This window comes from Sebastes umbrosus, chromosome 10 (genome assembly GCF_015220745.1).
Source record: "Sebastes umbrosus isolate fSebUmb1 chromosome 10, fSebUmb1.pri, whole genome shotgun sequence".
Lineage (NCBI taxonomy): Eukaryota > Metazoa > Chordata > Actinopteri > Perciformes > Sebastidae > Sebastes > Sebastes umbrosus.
The window spans coordinates 30,921,175-30,935,647 of NC_051278.1; the positions used below are offsets into that span (position 1 = coordinate 30,921,175).

Consider the following 14,473-nt stretch of genomic DNA (forward strand, 5'->3'; position numbering starts at 1 on the left):
ACAGCAAGTAAACTTATTCACTGAAGTTATTTCAGCTCCACGTCCATCTACAGCTCCAAGCAAGCACCCTCATGAACATTGATGCTTGATTTCATGGGGATAACAAAACTGGGGGGAAGATTTGGGGCCTCGCAGACTTTCGACTCGTCCAAAGCACAAAGCAGGCAAACAGGTCTCAACAACCACGGATACAATAACGCGTGCAAACACACAACTATCCACATTCATGCCTATCTGGCGTGTGCTGAAACAGAAGTTATGCTGGGCAGTTTTCATTGTGGCCTTTGGGATCTGTGATCACAACACAGGGAGAGACGAGGCCGGATGGAGACAAGGAAAGAAGAAAAGAAAGAAAAAGTGAAGAAAGACAGGAGCAAACAAACAAAACAAACTTAGTAAAGCCCTCTGCTGGGCTGGGGCTGGGACTGGAGTGTGTTTGTGTGTGTGTGTGTGTGAGGCGATGTGAACAGAGTGGCGGGGATTAGGACAGATCCTGGGCTGTCCAACTCACAGCTGGCTGATGATCCAATCCTGGAGCGCAGCGCAGCGCACCAGCCGCCGTGGGACCCCCGGATGCGTGCATGCATCTGTGTGTGTGAGTCTGTGTGTACAGGCATGTGGATTCGACTGATGTGCGTATCAGTGTGCACATTTACAGGCATGCAGTTGTACAAACAAATATGCGTGTGTGTGTGTCTGTGTGTGTGTGCATACGTATGTGTTTATCAGAAAGGAAGGTAGGGCTATCAGTAATCAAACAGAGGCTGTCTGTGCTTCATGTCCCCTGTTTGAAGACGGGCTGTGATCATTTGGGCCACGAGGAGGAGGACAGAATGAAAGAGGGGAGCAAGCAAGTTGCAGGGAGAGAATCAAAGAGCTGCCTTCCAAGGCTGGTCGTACAAATGCCTTCCAGCCCCGCTACTGTGAATCTCACACTCTTACTCTCACACAAACACTGTCGCACAAACCAGCCCACCGCAGCTACAAAGACTTGTGCACGGCTCTGTCGTGAACAACAAGAGAGGACAAACAGAGGCATGACTACGAATGAACTACATGGAGTTCTGCATAACCCCAGAAGGCCCACAGACAGACAGAAAGAGACAGAGGTAGAGAGAGGGGGACGACCGCTTGGGGTTTATTTGTTTAGTTTGGAACAGCATGAGAAAAAAAAGACATGACAAGTGAGGGAAAAAAGGGAAAACTAAAAAGGAAAAAAAAAAAAAAACAGGTCCTGAGGACAGACAAAGGCTGTGACCAAACCTCAGCAGGTGTGTACGTGATATGTGGATTTGTGTGTGTGTGTATGCGTATCTGCGTTTGATGCATGCTTTCTACGCTGCTCCAAAACATTCCTGTTTTCCTGTTTTGTTAGATTCCGTCCTTCACCTGCAGGTATCTCAAAGATACTTTGCAACCCCGTCTTTAAAAACTCTGATGTTGTATCAACAGACATGGATGGATCAATGGATGGATGGAAAGACTTTATGGGCTTCTAAGAAAACAGCCAGTTTGGGAGAACAAGCCTGCTGGACAGCTTAACTGTGAGTGATGAGAATAGAAACTAAAATCCTCAGTGTGTCCTCAGCAGAACTTTTGCTCCTGAGCTCCTGTCTTGGTATTCACAGTGCTAAGCGTAATGATGAGCATAACATCAAACGTGACACAATGATGACCTGCAGGAACTGTAAAGACCCGGACACACCAACCCGACATCAAAGAACTAGCGGCGACGAAGGCCACTAGTTTCGTCGCCTCAAGTCGTCTTTGACTTGGCCAAAAAAGTTGCACTTGAGCACACCACAATGACTACAGCCGACGGCCAGTTAGCACGTACGTTCTGCGCCTGCGTGAGATGAAATAACTCTCCACACCAGCAGGTGGTGGTAGTCTGTATTCATCATTCAAAAAGGGAAACCGGAAGACCGAGGATGGTGGATATACAAGCCGTTGTTATGATACGTGCATAAAACAAAGCGGCGTTTAGCGACCATTTTCACACCACTCTCACTCACCACTTAGCTTCATTCCAGACGGCCATGTTGTTGTGAAAAATATTTACTGGAATGATCAGGTGAGATGAAGATGAAATCTGTGTTTTTTCCTCTCGACTTGACTCGTTGGCCTGCTTTCCTCACTTCCGTTTCTCTTCTCGTGCACTGATTCGTTTAAGCTGAACAGTCAATCAGAGTGATTTCTCTCACCGATGAGCTCAGCTGGCGATTCAATGTGCTGAATCGGCCAAAAAAACTCAGACACGGGCAGACGAGAGCCGACGGTGCGGTACACAGCAAAAACTAGGCTGATGGGACGCTCACCGACCCAAACTGTCCGACGGCCGACCGTCGGCTTAGTGTGTCAGGGCCCTTTAAGCTAAAAAAAAGTAATTTGTATGTGTATTATGTATTTGAAGGCGTCAGCAGGCTACAACCAAAGTGCTCATTGTCAGATGGTTGAATATCGTCTAAATTCCCCTCTGCCCACATCTTTCGTCAGAAGTGGGAAGCTGCGTCCAACAATTTCTGTAACTATCTGACACCGCAGTTATACAGTTATTCAACAGCTATGTACTATCTGTCCTTCTATATGGTGCTGAGTGCTGGAGAATGACTGAAAGAGACATAGGCAAGCTTTCCAGTTTTCACAATACCCGCTTCAGAAAGATCATGAGGATATTCTGGCCTAGGAAGATTACAAACCATGAACTACACAAAACGACAGGGTGCTTGGACATGGAAACAATATTGATAAGAAGAAGATGGAGATGGCTAGGACATGTATTAAGGAAACCATCTGATGACATGACAAAAGTGGCATTTCGTTGGGCACCAGAGGGAAAACGCAAAAGATGGAGTCCCAAAACAACTTGGAGGCGAACCATCGAAGGAGAAATGAAGACGACAGGATTCAGCTGGAACAGAATTGAGAAGAAAGCAAGCAACAGAGATGAATGGAGATCCTTAGTCCTTGCCCTATGTGCCACCAGGCACAACAAGGACTAAGTAAGTAAGTAATCTGACACCGCCACTCATTCCTGCTTCAAGCATGATCGATTGGTCAGGTGTGCGGAGCTGAGCAGGTAAGCTGGGTTTGAACTTCTCCCTCAATCTGTTTGTAATTGCTCACCCAATTCTGAATGTCTTAAAATAAAGTGTACGCCGTTATACCCATATTTGAACTATTGTTGTGTCTCGCTCTTCTCTACAATGGCAGGTGTGAATGTTCAGGATTACAGAAATACTATAATAGAGCACAGAAGTAACATTTATGACTAGAGCTGTCAAAGTTAACGTGATAGCGCGTTAACGCAAATTGTGATTTTAGTAGTGTAGCAGGCTCACTTTTAAAGCCAGAGTGAAGATAATGGTATTATATGAAAATATAAAACCTACAGAATCCATTGGTACCAACCATGTCATACTAGGTAAAAGAAAACTTAGCTAAATTTTGGCGAAGAAAAACTGGCATGGCCATTTTCAAAGCAGTCCCTTGACCTCTGACCTCAAGATATGTGAATGAAAATGGGTTCTATGGGTACCCACGAGTCTCCCCTTTACAGACATGCCCACTTTATGATAATCACATTCAGTTTGGGTCGAGTCATAGTCAAGTCAGCACACTGACACACTGACAGCTGTTGATGCCTGTTGGGTTTGAGTTTGCCATGTTATGATTTGAGCATATTTTTTTATGCTAAATGCAGTACCTGTGAGGGTTTCTGGACAATATTTGTCAATGTTTTGTGTTAATTGATTTTCAATAAAACATATATACACACACAGTTGCATAAAGCAGCATATTTACCCACAGGTATTAAATACCTGACAAATTTCTCTGTAAGGTACATTTTGAACAGATAAAAAAAGTGCCATTAATTTGTGATTAAATATTTTCTATCGATTACCATCGATTGACAGCTCTATTTATGACATGTGACAGTTTGTCAAACTGGATGATTCACTTTGGTTTTGGGCTAATAGTGCAACAAAATGTGTCCAGCTGGCTGTAGGTGTAAATTTAATTTGTGTTGTTTTGTAGTTTAAGTCATAACAGAGTATGACAACATACCATTTTGATTGAGCAGCACTGATCGTATATACGTATGTACTTCACAACATTTAAAAGAACAGCTTCGGACACTTGGTAATACACTAAAAATGTGTGTCTTGGGTTCATATAACTAAATACAAACCAAGCTTCAAGCAAAATTATTTCCGTAATAAATGTAGTCCTGCAGATTTTTTGTGATCTTCAATCCTGTGACAATATTTGAGGCTCTCACACAGACATGTAGGTCTTTATAACATGTTCCCGTACAGTACATGCTATTTAACATCATCAACACATGTATTAATTCGTCACTGTTATACCTGTGTAGAACAAGCTCTAGTTTTAACCATGACTTTAAATGTAATTGTGTGATACCGAACGTGAATATGCTTTGTCATGCACTACTGGAGGAAAAAAGAAATAGCCGTATTAAATCAGTATCAGAAGTGGCTTTCACTGCTAATGACCAAAATTGAATTTGAATGGCTACATGCTCAGCCAAGTCAACAGCTGTCAAACATCTAGTATGCATCTGCGGACAGATAAAACTATAAACTCTCTCATGCACATACACCCACACACGCGGTGGCAGTAAAATGGTTTAGTCCAGTGGCTCCTCTAGTACAGGTCAAAGTCATCATGTTGCCACATCAATATGCATGTCATTCTCCACAGCTGGCTGCAAAATACACGCACACGCACACACACACACACACACACCTTGCCTCATCCCTTAAACACACGACAGCCCGCCATGCGGGCAGTGTGTTAGCGCTGGCCAGCTGACAGACAAACACACTTAAACACAGATCAAGCCGGGAGCTGCGGTGGACACACACACACACACACACACACCACCAAGATGACAGGCACATAAACACAAATACACTCACAGACACACACTCATAGATTACACAAACTTGCATCCCCGCAGCCTCCAGCACCACAGGGCACCACCGCCACATCTGTGCCCATCTCAGACACCTCGGCTGTGGGCAGCGGGGGTGAGAGAGTGCCCTGGGCGGCTGGCATGGGCTGGCATGGCCCTGGCAGTGGATGGTGTGGAAGGGGAACAGCAGCCAGCGGATGACAGGAGGGACGGATGGAAGGAAAGGAGAAGGGAGGAATGCCGGAGAGGATGAGAGAATAATGGGAGAGAAAGAAGATGAGTAGAAAAGCAAAAAGGAATTATTTAAAGTATAAAAGGTATGGCGGCTAAGGACGTGAAGACAAAAGAGCTGCAGGTAGAAAAGGTAGATGGATGAATGTATAGATGGGTGGGATGGTTAAAGAATAAAAGAGGAAGTGATGCAGTGAAAAATGGGCTAGAAAGATGCAGAAATAGAAAGAGAGAAGATGGAGGTAAGAGGGAGGAGAGCCGGTAGTGCCCGTTGTGAGAATGGGTGCAGGGCAACTGGCAGGTGGCACTGAGGCCAGGCTGTCCAGTGACCATCGGCCGCACTTTTCTCTGTCTGTGTGTGTGTGTGTGTGTGTGTGTGTGCGCCAGGGACAGAAGAAAGGCTCAGGCGCCATTTTGGCTCTGCTGGAGCTGTTGCTGGGCTGGGCACTGGCCTGGTGGCACAGAGTGGGCAGTGTGTTTGTGTGTGTGTATATATATACGTGTGTGTGTGTTGCATTATGTTGTGGCATGCTTAACAGGATTAGAGGTGACCTGGTGAGGTCCAGTTGGTACCGGGACCATGGCACAGCGGCGCGCATGTGTGTTTGTGTGTGTGTGGTTTGTATAATAGGATTAGCTGTTACCTGGTGCGGTACAGTTGGTGTGCTGGTCTGAACTGGACTGGACTGGGCTGAGCTGGGCAGGAGCTGGGCAGAGGGGAGTGCTGTGTGTGTGTGTGTGTGTGTGTGTGTGTGTGTGTGTGTGTGTGTGTGAGAGAGTGTGCGTGTGTGTGTGTGTGTGTGTGTGTGTGTGAGTGTGGTGGCATGTATAATAGGATTAGGTACTACCTGGTGAGGTGCAGTTGGCGCTGGGCATTTGCCAGCTGTTCTGCTAGGCTCAGGGCTTCGGCCTGCCATTGGCTCCCGTCCTTTTGGACCGCCTCCAGGTGCTGCCGACAGCCAACCAGCTCTGAGCTCAGCCTTTCCACTTCCTGTCCCGCAGAGATGGAAGGAGAGAGGGAAGAGGAAAATCTTTCACAACAACCCACCTTATGTCCTCAGACAAACAAAACACTTAAGGCTGATTACAACCTCAACCCAAAGGTTGAGAGGAAGGAAATGATTTGATCGTTTAAAATTCTAAATAGCTGTATTCCATAAATAAAATTGTATTTTGAAATATCGGGGCACTTCATATTTTCTATGAGGCATTCTATTTAACAAGCCCTGTGGAGGGCTTCTCTTGCACTGCATACATTTATTTTTATTAGACTGATTTGGGAAAATGTTGGAAGTTAAAATAAAGTTATTACACTCTGAATTAAAAAAAAGAAAATCAATAAATATATACTGTGTGTGCCATATATACATTTATTGATTTTTTTTTAAAATGTATATTTATATTTATTAGGGATGTCAAAGTTAAAGCGATAATAAGGCGTTAACGTAAATTTGTTTTAACACATTTAAGCTGTAGTAGGCGAGATTGGAGCAAATATGATTAAAAAAAGTTATTTTTATAAAACGGTCACTATATCCTGACAGTATTACATGAAACGGGTAACCTAAAAAAAATCATGTGCCTCTGTGTCCTCCGGTGCTCCTAACGGCATCTGCAAGATTTCACAGACCGGAGGAAAACAAGCAGCCACTTTAACGTGTCTTACGACATACATGTCATACTCGCAAAGGAGGCTAAATAACGCTCCAAACTTACGCTAAATTTTGGGGAGGAAAAACTGGCATGGTCATTTTCAAAGGGGTCCCTTGACCTCTGACCTCAAGATATGTGAATGAAAATGTGTTCTATGGGTACCCACAAGTCTCCCCTTTACAGACATGCCCACTTTATGATAATCACATGTAGTTTGGGGACAAGTCGTAGTCAAGTCAGCACACTGACACACTGACAGCTGTTGTTGCCTGTTGGGCTGCAGTTTGCCATGTTATGATTTGAGCATATTTTTTATGCTAAATGCAGTACCTGTGAGGGTTTCTGGACAATATTTGTCATTGTTTTGTGTTGATAATTGATTTTCAATAATAAATATATACATACATTTGCATAGAGAAGCATATTTGCCCACTCCCATGTTGATAAATCTCCCTTTAAGGTACATTTAGAACAGATAAAAAAAATAAATGTGTAATTAATTTGCGATTAATCACGATTAACTATGAACAATCATGCGATTAAATATTTTAATTGATTGACAAATATTTAAGAGGCTCTTGATTTTGCTTCCTACAACTCAGTACACCTTCAAAAACTGGTGACTGCTTACTAAATTATCGACTAAACAAACTGGTCATTGGCTGACTTTAAAACTACTGAACAAAGTAATCAAATTAATTTAATAAATCTAAACTAATCAGTGGGTTGAATGAAGACGTACCTGTGCAGCCTTTTCCATCTGTCTGCTGGTCTTGGTGTTGAGCTCTCGGAGCTCTCTCTCTGCCTCCTCTTTCTTCAGTTGGGCCTGGCTGAGCTGATATCGCAGATCCACACACACCTAGAGATGACACGGACTGATTACAAACAGCCAGTCCTTTGATTAACAAATATTACTTCCTGTCCATTCCTTCATCATTTGCCAGTTTTTTTTATTTTATCATCTTGCCCTTTCCTTATCTAGGAAGGTCCTTTGGTTGAATCATCGGACCCTGCCGTGCTATGAGTCGTTTTCTTCCAAGCTAAATCTCACTGATCTAAATACAGAATATTATAATACTGATCTGTTTGGCTAAGAGTTTAACATACCACCCCCCCCACCTTCCCCGAAAATACCCATATAAGTGAATAAAATCACATTATGGAATTAATACGTTTATTATTCTTTACGTTTAAAATTGCTACACCATGTGCTACTATCATTTTTATCATAATCATTTATTACTAATAATATATATTAATATTTGCGGTCAAAAACACTTTGTATAATGATGTAAAAATGTGACACTGAAAATGTGTTTTCTCTTCTGACCTAATCCAACACAGACAGAGCTCAGGGTCATCTATAGAGAAAAACTACAGTTGGTATTCAGTGTCTTCAAGACACTTCAGCAGGGTGAATATTTGCTGACATGCAACGCTTGAACCCGAGTCTTTCAGTTTAAGCAAAACCTTGCAGTCCACAAGGCAATTTTGTTATTGATTTATACAATTTGCATGAATATATATACCCGTACATTTGCAATACAACCTGATTAATACACGAACAAAGCACCTTCAAATGAGGCTTGGTTATTTACCTTACCTGAAACGTATTTATAAACTCGTGCTGAATTTACCCTCCCAACAACCGAAAATAAATACTGAAATAGATAAACCTTTGCTGCCACCCAGTGGATTAACAAAGGCATTACATGTAGACAGTGCAGCCTTCATCTGAGCATCAGGAGTGTTCTTTACTTCTGTTCCTTCAAAGGTATAGATGTCTTTTTCAGGTGCTGTTTTAGCAGCAAAAGTGCAAGTGCAAGCACCAATAAGTAACAACACAATCATCCTGGATGAAAGGGTAACGAGCTGCAAGGGTAAGTGAGCAGTGTCAATGTAACGTTACGTCCACTAAAAGTGCTTGTTTTTGCCACTGACAGGCTTAGATTGTGTCTGACAACATTTAGGAAAGGACCCTACAGAGAAATAAAACCTTTTTCTTACCTTTCACTTTATCATGTCTGTTTGTTATTGTGTCAAAGTCTTGTTGTGAAATCTGAATATCCGTATGCTCTGGCTCTAATAAATACGGGCGGCCATAAAAAAAAAGACCTCATCCACATTGTGGAAATCATCTAAATATTCAGCTGTGACACTGAAAATCTTTAGATAACACTAAGTTACGCTTTCTGTTCTCCGACACAACAAACTCTGCCCGGCTGGCACTCACGTTTCCACCGTGGATGTATTCCACTATTCCACCATTGTCTTCCGGCAACACGCCGCCTCGCCACATTTCAGAACGAGATTTCTCCTAGAGCGAGACTCTTTCCATAATGTTGTCAGACACTTATAATAACAATCAGAGCCAGTCATGGCAAAAACAAGCACTTTTAGTGGACGTAAATGGCGGTGCCAGCTTGCCCCAGTAGCGCCATATGCCGTCTGCAGTGCTTTCCCTCAATACTGGACCAATTTCAGTAATTGTTGTCACTTTTAGTCACTTAGACACAAAAACGTGGAAAAATAGGGCTGAAAAATACAGAAGTTACCCTTTAAGGTTTTCTTGCACAAGGCACACGATGTACCTTACCTTGGTATTGTCTTGTTCCTGACTGGTAAGTTTGCGAAGAGTATCTTCCAGCTGATTGGTCAGTGAGCTCTTGTCTCTCTGAGCTCTGTCTAGCTGTCCCTCCAACTCAGCAACACGCTGGGAGAGGATGGACACCTAAAACACACACACACACACACACAAGTCTTCCATTGGCATATAGAAAAATAACAATGTCAGTGTTGGCTCTTTACAGCAACTTTAGGAGCTTAAATAAGAACTGCCACAATACATGGACCCCCCCAACAGTTAAGTGCAACAAATGTTACGTATTTTGTGATTCGTATTCAATCAATTCAATCAAATAGAAAATCATTAAAGAGGACCTATTATGCTTATTTTCAGGGTGCATACTTGTATTTTGGGTTTCTACTTTTCCCTCCCTCCTCCCGAAAAGCCCAGTCTGCACTGATTAGGTCAGCTGCCGACCGAACCCTTTGGACTCCGCTCCAGCTCCGCTCTAACTAGCTTTGTTTGAGGGCGTGCCAAACTAGCCATTATGCAAATGTGTTACTTGGTGACATCACCACGTTACGGAAGAAAAGGCAGGACTTCAATGAAGGCGTTTCAGTTCAGGAGCAGTGTTTCTGTGGGGGAGTGGAACTCCCTTTGTCCTGGACTTTGGGCTTTGTAACTTTGCAAACCTTTTACATGCACAAAATAACTACAGTGAAAACCACTTACAGTGATCCTGTCTGTCCAGGTCAAATTGATCACTAAAACGGATGATTATTACAACCAATTTTTCGTTGTAGTGCATCATTTCTCATGCAGATTATCATCTAATTGATATTTGTATATTTATTACATGAATACAAAGTAATGAAACGGACCGCTTCGCTATTTACTGGCTGGCTGACAATTCTTCTGCCTGTTCCCTCACCGAGGGCAAGGCATTGCCAGTTTTGGCCGGCTCTGCAGCGCGAGTGTGCAGGCTGAACGGCGCCCCTTTGCCGGGGGTCCTCGTTCTCTCACTCAGTAGCGGCGGGGAGGGAGACGGCCGCCGGTCTGCATGTGTGCTGCAGAGCCAGTTGAGGATCGACAAAGTCGCACTTTGGGGGCGTTACGTGATGAGGCATTATCGATCCATTTGACATGGGCCGCTTCACCCACAGGTGCTTTCCCCGTGCACATTTGTTTTTTTATTCAGAGAAAAACATTTTTTTTTCACGGTATGACATCAATCAGCACAGGTATCCAGCCGGAAAGCAGGCGGTCCGCGAGACAAAGTATCAAGGGGGTAAAGTAAAAAACAAAACAAAAATTAAATTAACGTTAGTCCAACATAGTTTTAAAATATTTTTCGATATGTTGTCATGTATGAAAAGTTCCCAAATGAACACTGTAAGCGGACTACTTGATTACTATAGGCAAATTATTTAAACAGCATTTGTATAGGAATGATTCTGTCCCGAGCTTTAAATTCCATATAAGCGGTTGATCACTGTAACCGTGATCACTTTAAGCGGTTTCCACTGTAACACACTAAACGAAAGGGGAAAAAGAACAAAAGCATAACAGGTCCCCTTTAAATGTCATTCTTTTGCCTAAGATATGAAATATTTCCTTCTGGTGGTTGTTAATCATCATAGAAGCAGGAGGTGTGATTTTTAGTTTGTGCGTTAACATTCAGGTATAGTTCAACATTTCAAAGCAACCAGACCTGTGGATTGGAACTACTTACATATACAATAGTTCTCTATACACACAAAAAGTGAATAAGTAAGATTTACTGTGTGTGCCAGCTCCTCTCTGTGTTTGCGAGCCTCAGCTCTGCCCTCTTCTTTGGCCTCAGCCAGTCTCTCCTGCGAGGCCTGTGCTTCTCGTTCTAGTTGTTCCCTCTGTCGAAGCAGCTCCCTGGACAGCTGCTCACACTGCACCTCCACCTGCATGCATACAAACACGTACAGAGGGTTTGCCAGAGGTAACAAACCTACACAGTAGGAAGAGGACAACTTGGAAGGAATCTTTTAGCTGAGTGAATGAGCTTTACAAATCAACAATGCAGTTTGAGCTAACACAGCTGGGGAAGTGTGTAAATACACTGTGTGTTTCTCTGACCCTGGCTTTGTACAGATTTGCTTCTTCCGCCATCTCCACAGCCTGTTTGACTTGGAGACAGGCTGACCACTCTCTCTGCTGTGCCTCCTGCTGACTGGCCCGCACGGCACGCAGAGCCACCAGTAACTCATCACGCTCCCTAAAAAATGTATTGAAAAGAAAATGCACAACCAGCATTAAAAAAAGAACATAAGGGGGAAATTGTTTTTGTATCTCTTTTTTTTTGTTGTTTATGTTGTTTCTAGGGCTGTCAATATTTACACAATAACGCGTTAACGCAAATTTGTTTTAACACCACTAAATTGTTTTAACACATTAATGCAACCTGCAACTTCTGAGGTTATAGCACGTTCAGTTTTAAAGGTAGAGTGTAGATACTGGCATCTATGAAACTAGAAAAACCTCAAGAATCCATTAGTACCAAGCATCGTTAATTTTGTCGAGGAAAAACTGGCATGGTTATTTTCAAAGGGGTACCTTGACCTCTGACCTCCAGATATGTGAATGAAAAGGGGTTCTATGGGTACCCACGAGTCTCCCCTTTACAGACATGCTCTCTCATAGAGATTGAAGAAGGATAAATGAATACGTTATCAATAAATACAGTAAAAACAAATACATATTATACTAAATTAAATAAACATATATTTAACTGATTACAACTGTGTTACATTATTAGACATGCCTAAAGACATGCCCACTGACACACTGACAGCTGTTGTTGCCTTTTGGGCTGCAGTTTGCCATGTTATGATTTGAGCATATTTTAATGCTAAATGCAGTACCTGTGAGGGTTTTTGAACAATATTTGTCATTGTTTTGTGTTGTTAATTGATTTCCAATAATAAATATATACATACATTTGCATAAAGCAGCATATTTGTCCACTCCTATGTTGATAAGAGTATTAAATACTTGCTAAATCTACCTTTAAGGTACATTTTGAACAGATAAAAAATGTACGATTAATTTGCGATTCACTATTTTAATCGATTGACAGCCCTAGTTGTTTCCTTTTTTGCTATGCACATGCAATAACTAATTAAAAGAGCTGATCATAAAAATCTCAGACACATAAGACCTATCATATCAACAAAAAAATCTGTCAGGTACGATAAGGTAAATCAATGCATAATGATACTTAAACCTTAAACTACGGAGTATGAAGAGCTGTACGTCTGTATTTGTGTGCGTGTGTGTGTGCGTACGTGACCACTGACTTTGTGAGCCTGTCAATAGCCTGGACATGCAGATTGGTGTGAGTCCCAGCCAACACAGCTTCGTGCTGTGCACACTTCAGACACAATCCTGCCACCCGGGGAGCTCCATCAGCCCTCAGTGCATCTGCAGCCTGTTTCTCCCGGTGTCTCAGACGAACCTTCACCTCCTCACACTCCTTCTGACTGACCGACAGATCCTTCCTGAAGACGGAAGCAAAAGATGCGATATGGAGAAATGGAGAAATGGAGAAACGGAGAGAGAGAGAGAGAGAGAAAGAGAGAGAGAGAGAGAGAGAGAGAGAGAGAGAGAGAGAGAAAGCCTTTTAAGGCTTAACCAATATAAAAAAAAGAAAGAAAAAGCCATAGTAACTGGTTACACTGTATACTATACTATATACACCGATCAGCCACAACATTAGGACTACTGACAGCCAGGTGAAGTGAATAACATTGATTATCTCGTTACAATGGTAGCTGGCAGTGGGAGGGGGGGATATATTAGACAGCAAGTGAACATTTTGAACATTGAACTTTGTGTTGGAAGCAGAAAAAATGGGCCAGCTTAAGGATGTGAGCGACTTTGACAAGGGCCAAATAGTGCTGGCAAGACGACTGGGTCAGAGCATCTTCAGAACTGCAGCTCTTGTGGGATGTTCCCGTTCTGCAGTGGTCAGACCTACCAAAAGTGGTCCAAGGAATGAAAACCGGTGAACCGGCGACAGGGTCAGACCCGAGGCTCATTGACCCACGTGGGGAGCGAAGGCTGGCCCGTGTTGTCCGATCCAATAGAAGAACTACTGGAGCTCAAATTGCTGAAAAAGTTAATGCTGGTTCTGATAGAAAGGTGTCAGAACACACAGTGCATCGCAGTTTGTTGCGTATGGGGCTACTTAGCCGCAGACCGGTCAGGGTGCCCGTGCTGTCATAATGTTATGGCTGATCGGTATACGTATGTATGTATACTTTATAGTATATATATATATATAGTAGTATAGTATAATATATATGTAGTATACTGACCTGAGGGAGATGACCTGAGCCTCTAAGCTTTCCATCTGGGCCTGGTAGATCACTTTCAATTGTTCCTGATGAACACAAACATTTTCAGAACTATACATATCTAACTTGGATAATTCTATCCACTGAATCAATGGATGGAATTAAACAGGACGGGATGCCATTATGATTTTGCCACAACTTTCCATTACAACTGTATGTTTGAGTTAGAACAAATATAAATTCAGTATGAGTGTAAGAAAATATCGATACACATGAGTAAAGAGATACGATGTGTTGCTCCAGTGATTCTCCAAAACACTGTATCGATTTTTAATTAACCCCTTAAAAATCGGATGGCCTGTTGTCGGGCCGGGCCGCTATTCGATCTTTTGGAGGTTGTAGCGGCATCAGTTTTAAAGCAAGAGCGAAGGTAATGGCATCATATGAAACTAGAAAACCTATGAATCCATTTAGGGATGCACCGATACCAAAAGCGGATCTGACATCGGGCCGATACTGACTCAAATAGCTGGATCAGTTATTCGTGACAATGGGGCATTACATACTGGATTTTTAATTCCTGTTTATGTTTTGACCAATTTGTTGCTGCATTAAAAAGGTTTACACCTGAATTGTAATTCAAGTTCATTTTGAAGATTTATTTTACCAAGTTGTTGGTGTACGATTTATTATTTTAATCATGAATAACAATTCACTCAATTTATATCTATGTATTTATATGTTACATTTTGTTTT

At 42.5% G+C, this 14,473-nt stretch overlaps 1 protein-coding gene across 1 annotated transcript in view; it reads right to left on the reverse strand.

The window, feature by feature from the left end:
• sdccag8 (SHH signaling and ciliogenesis regulator sdccag8) overlaps nt 1–14,473 on the reverse strand; it is a 73,160-nt gene that overhangs the window by 52,420 nt on the left and 6,267 nt on the right. The window contains exons 7-13 of the mRNA XM_037783311.1: nt 13,739–13,803; nt 12,719–12,919; nt 11,499–11,637; nt 11,171–11,323; nt 9,420–9,554; nt 7,566–7,682; nt 6,019–6,161 (exon numbers count right to left, since the gene is read on the reverse strand). Coding sequence (XP_037639239.1) covers nt 6,019–6,161; nt 7,566–7,682; nt 9,420–9,554; nt 11,171–11,323; nt 11,499–11,637; nt 12,719–12,919; nt 13,739–13,803 — 953 coding nt within the window. The remainder of the gene's footprint in view (nt 1–6,018; nt 6,162–7,565; nt 7,683–9,419; nt 9,555–11,170; nt 11,324–11,498; nt 11,638–12,718; nt 12,920–13,738; nt 13,804–14,473) is intronic.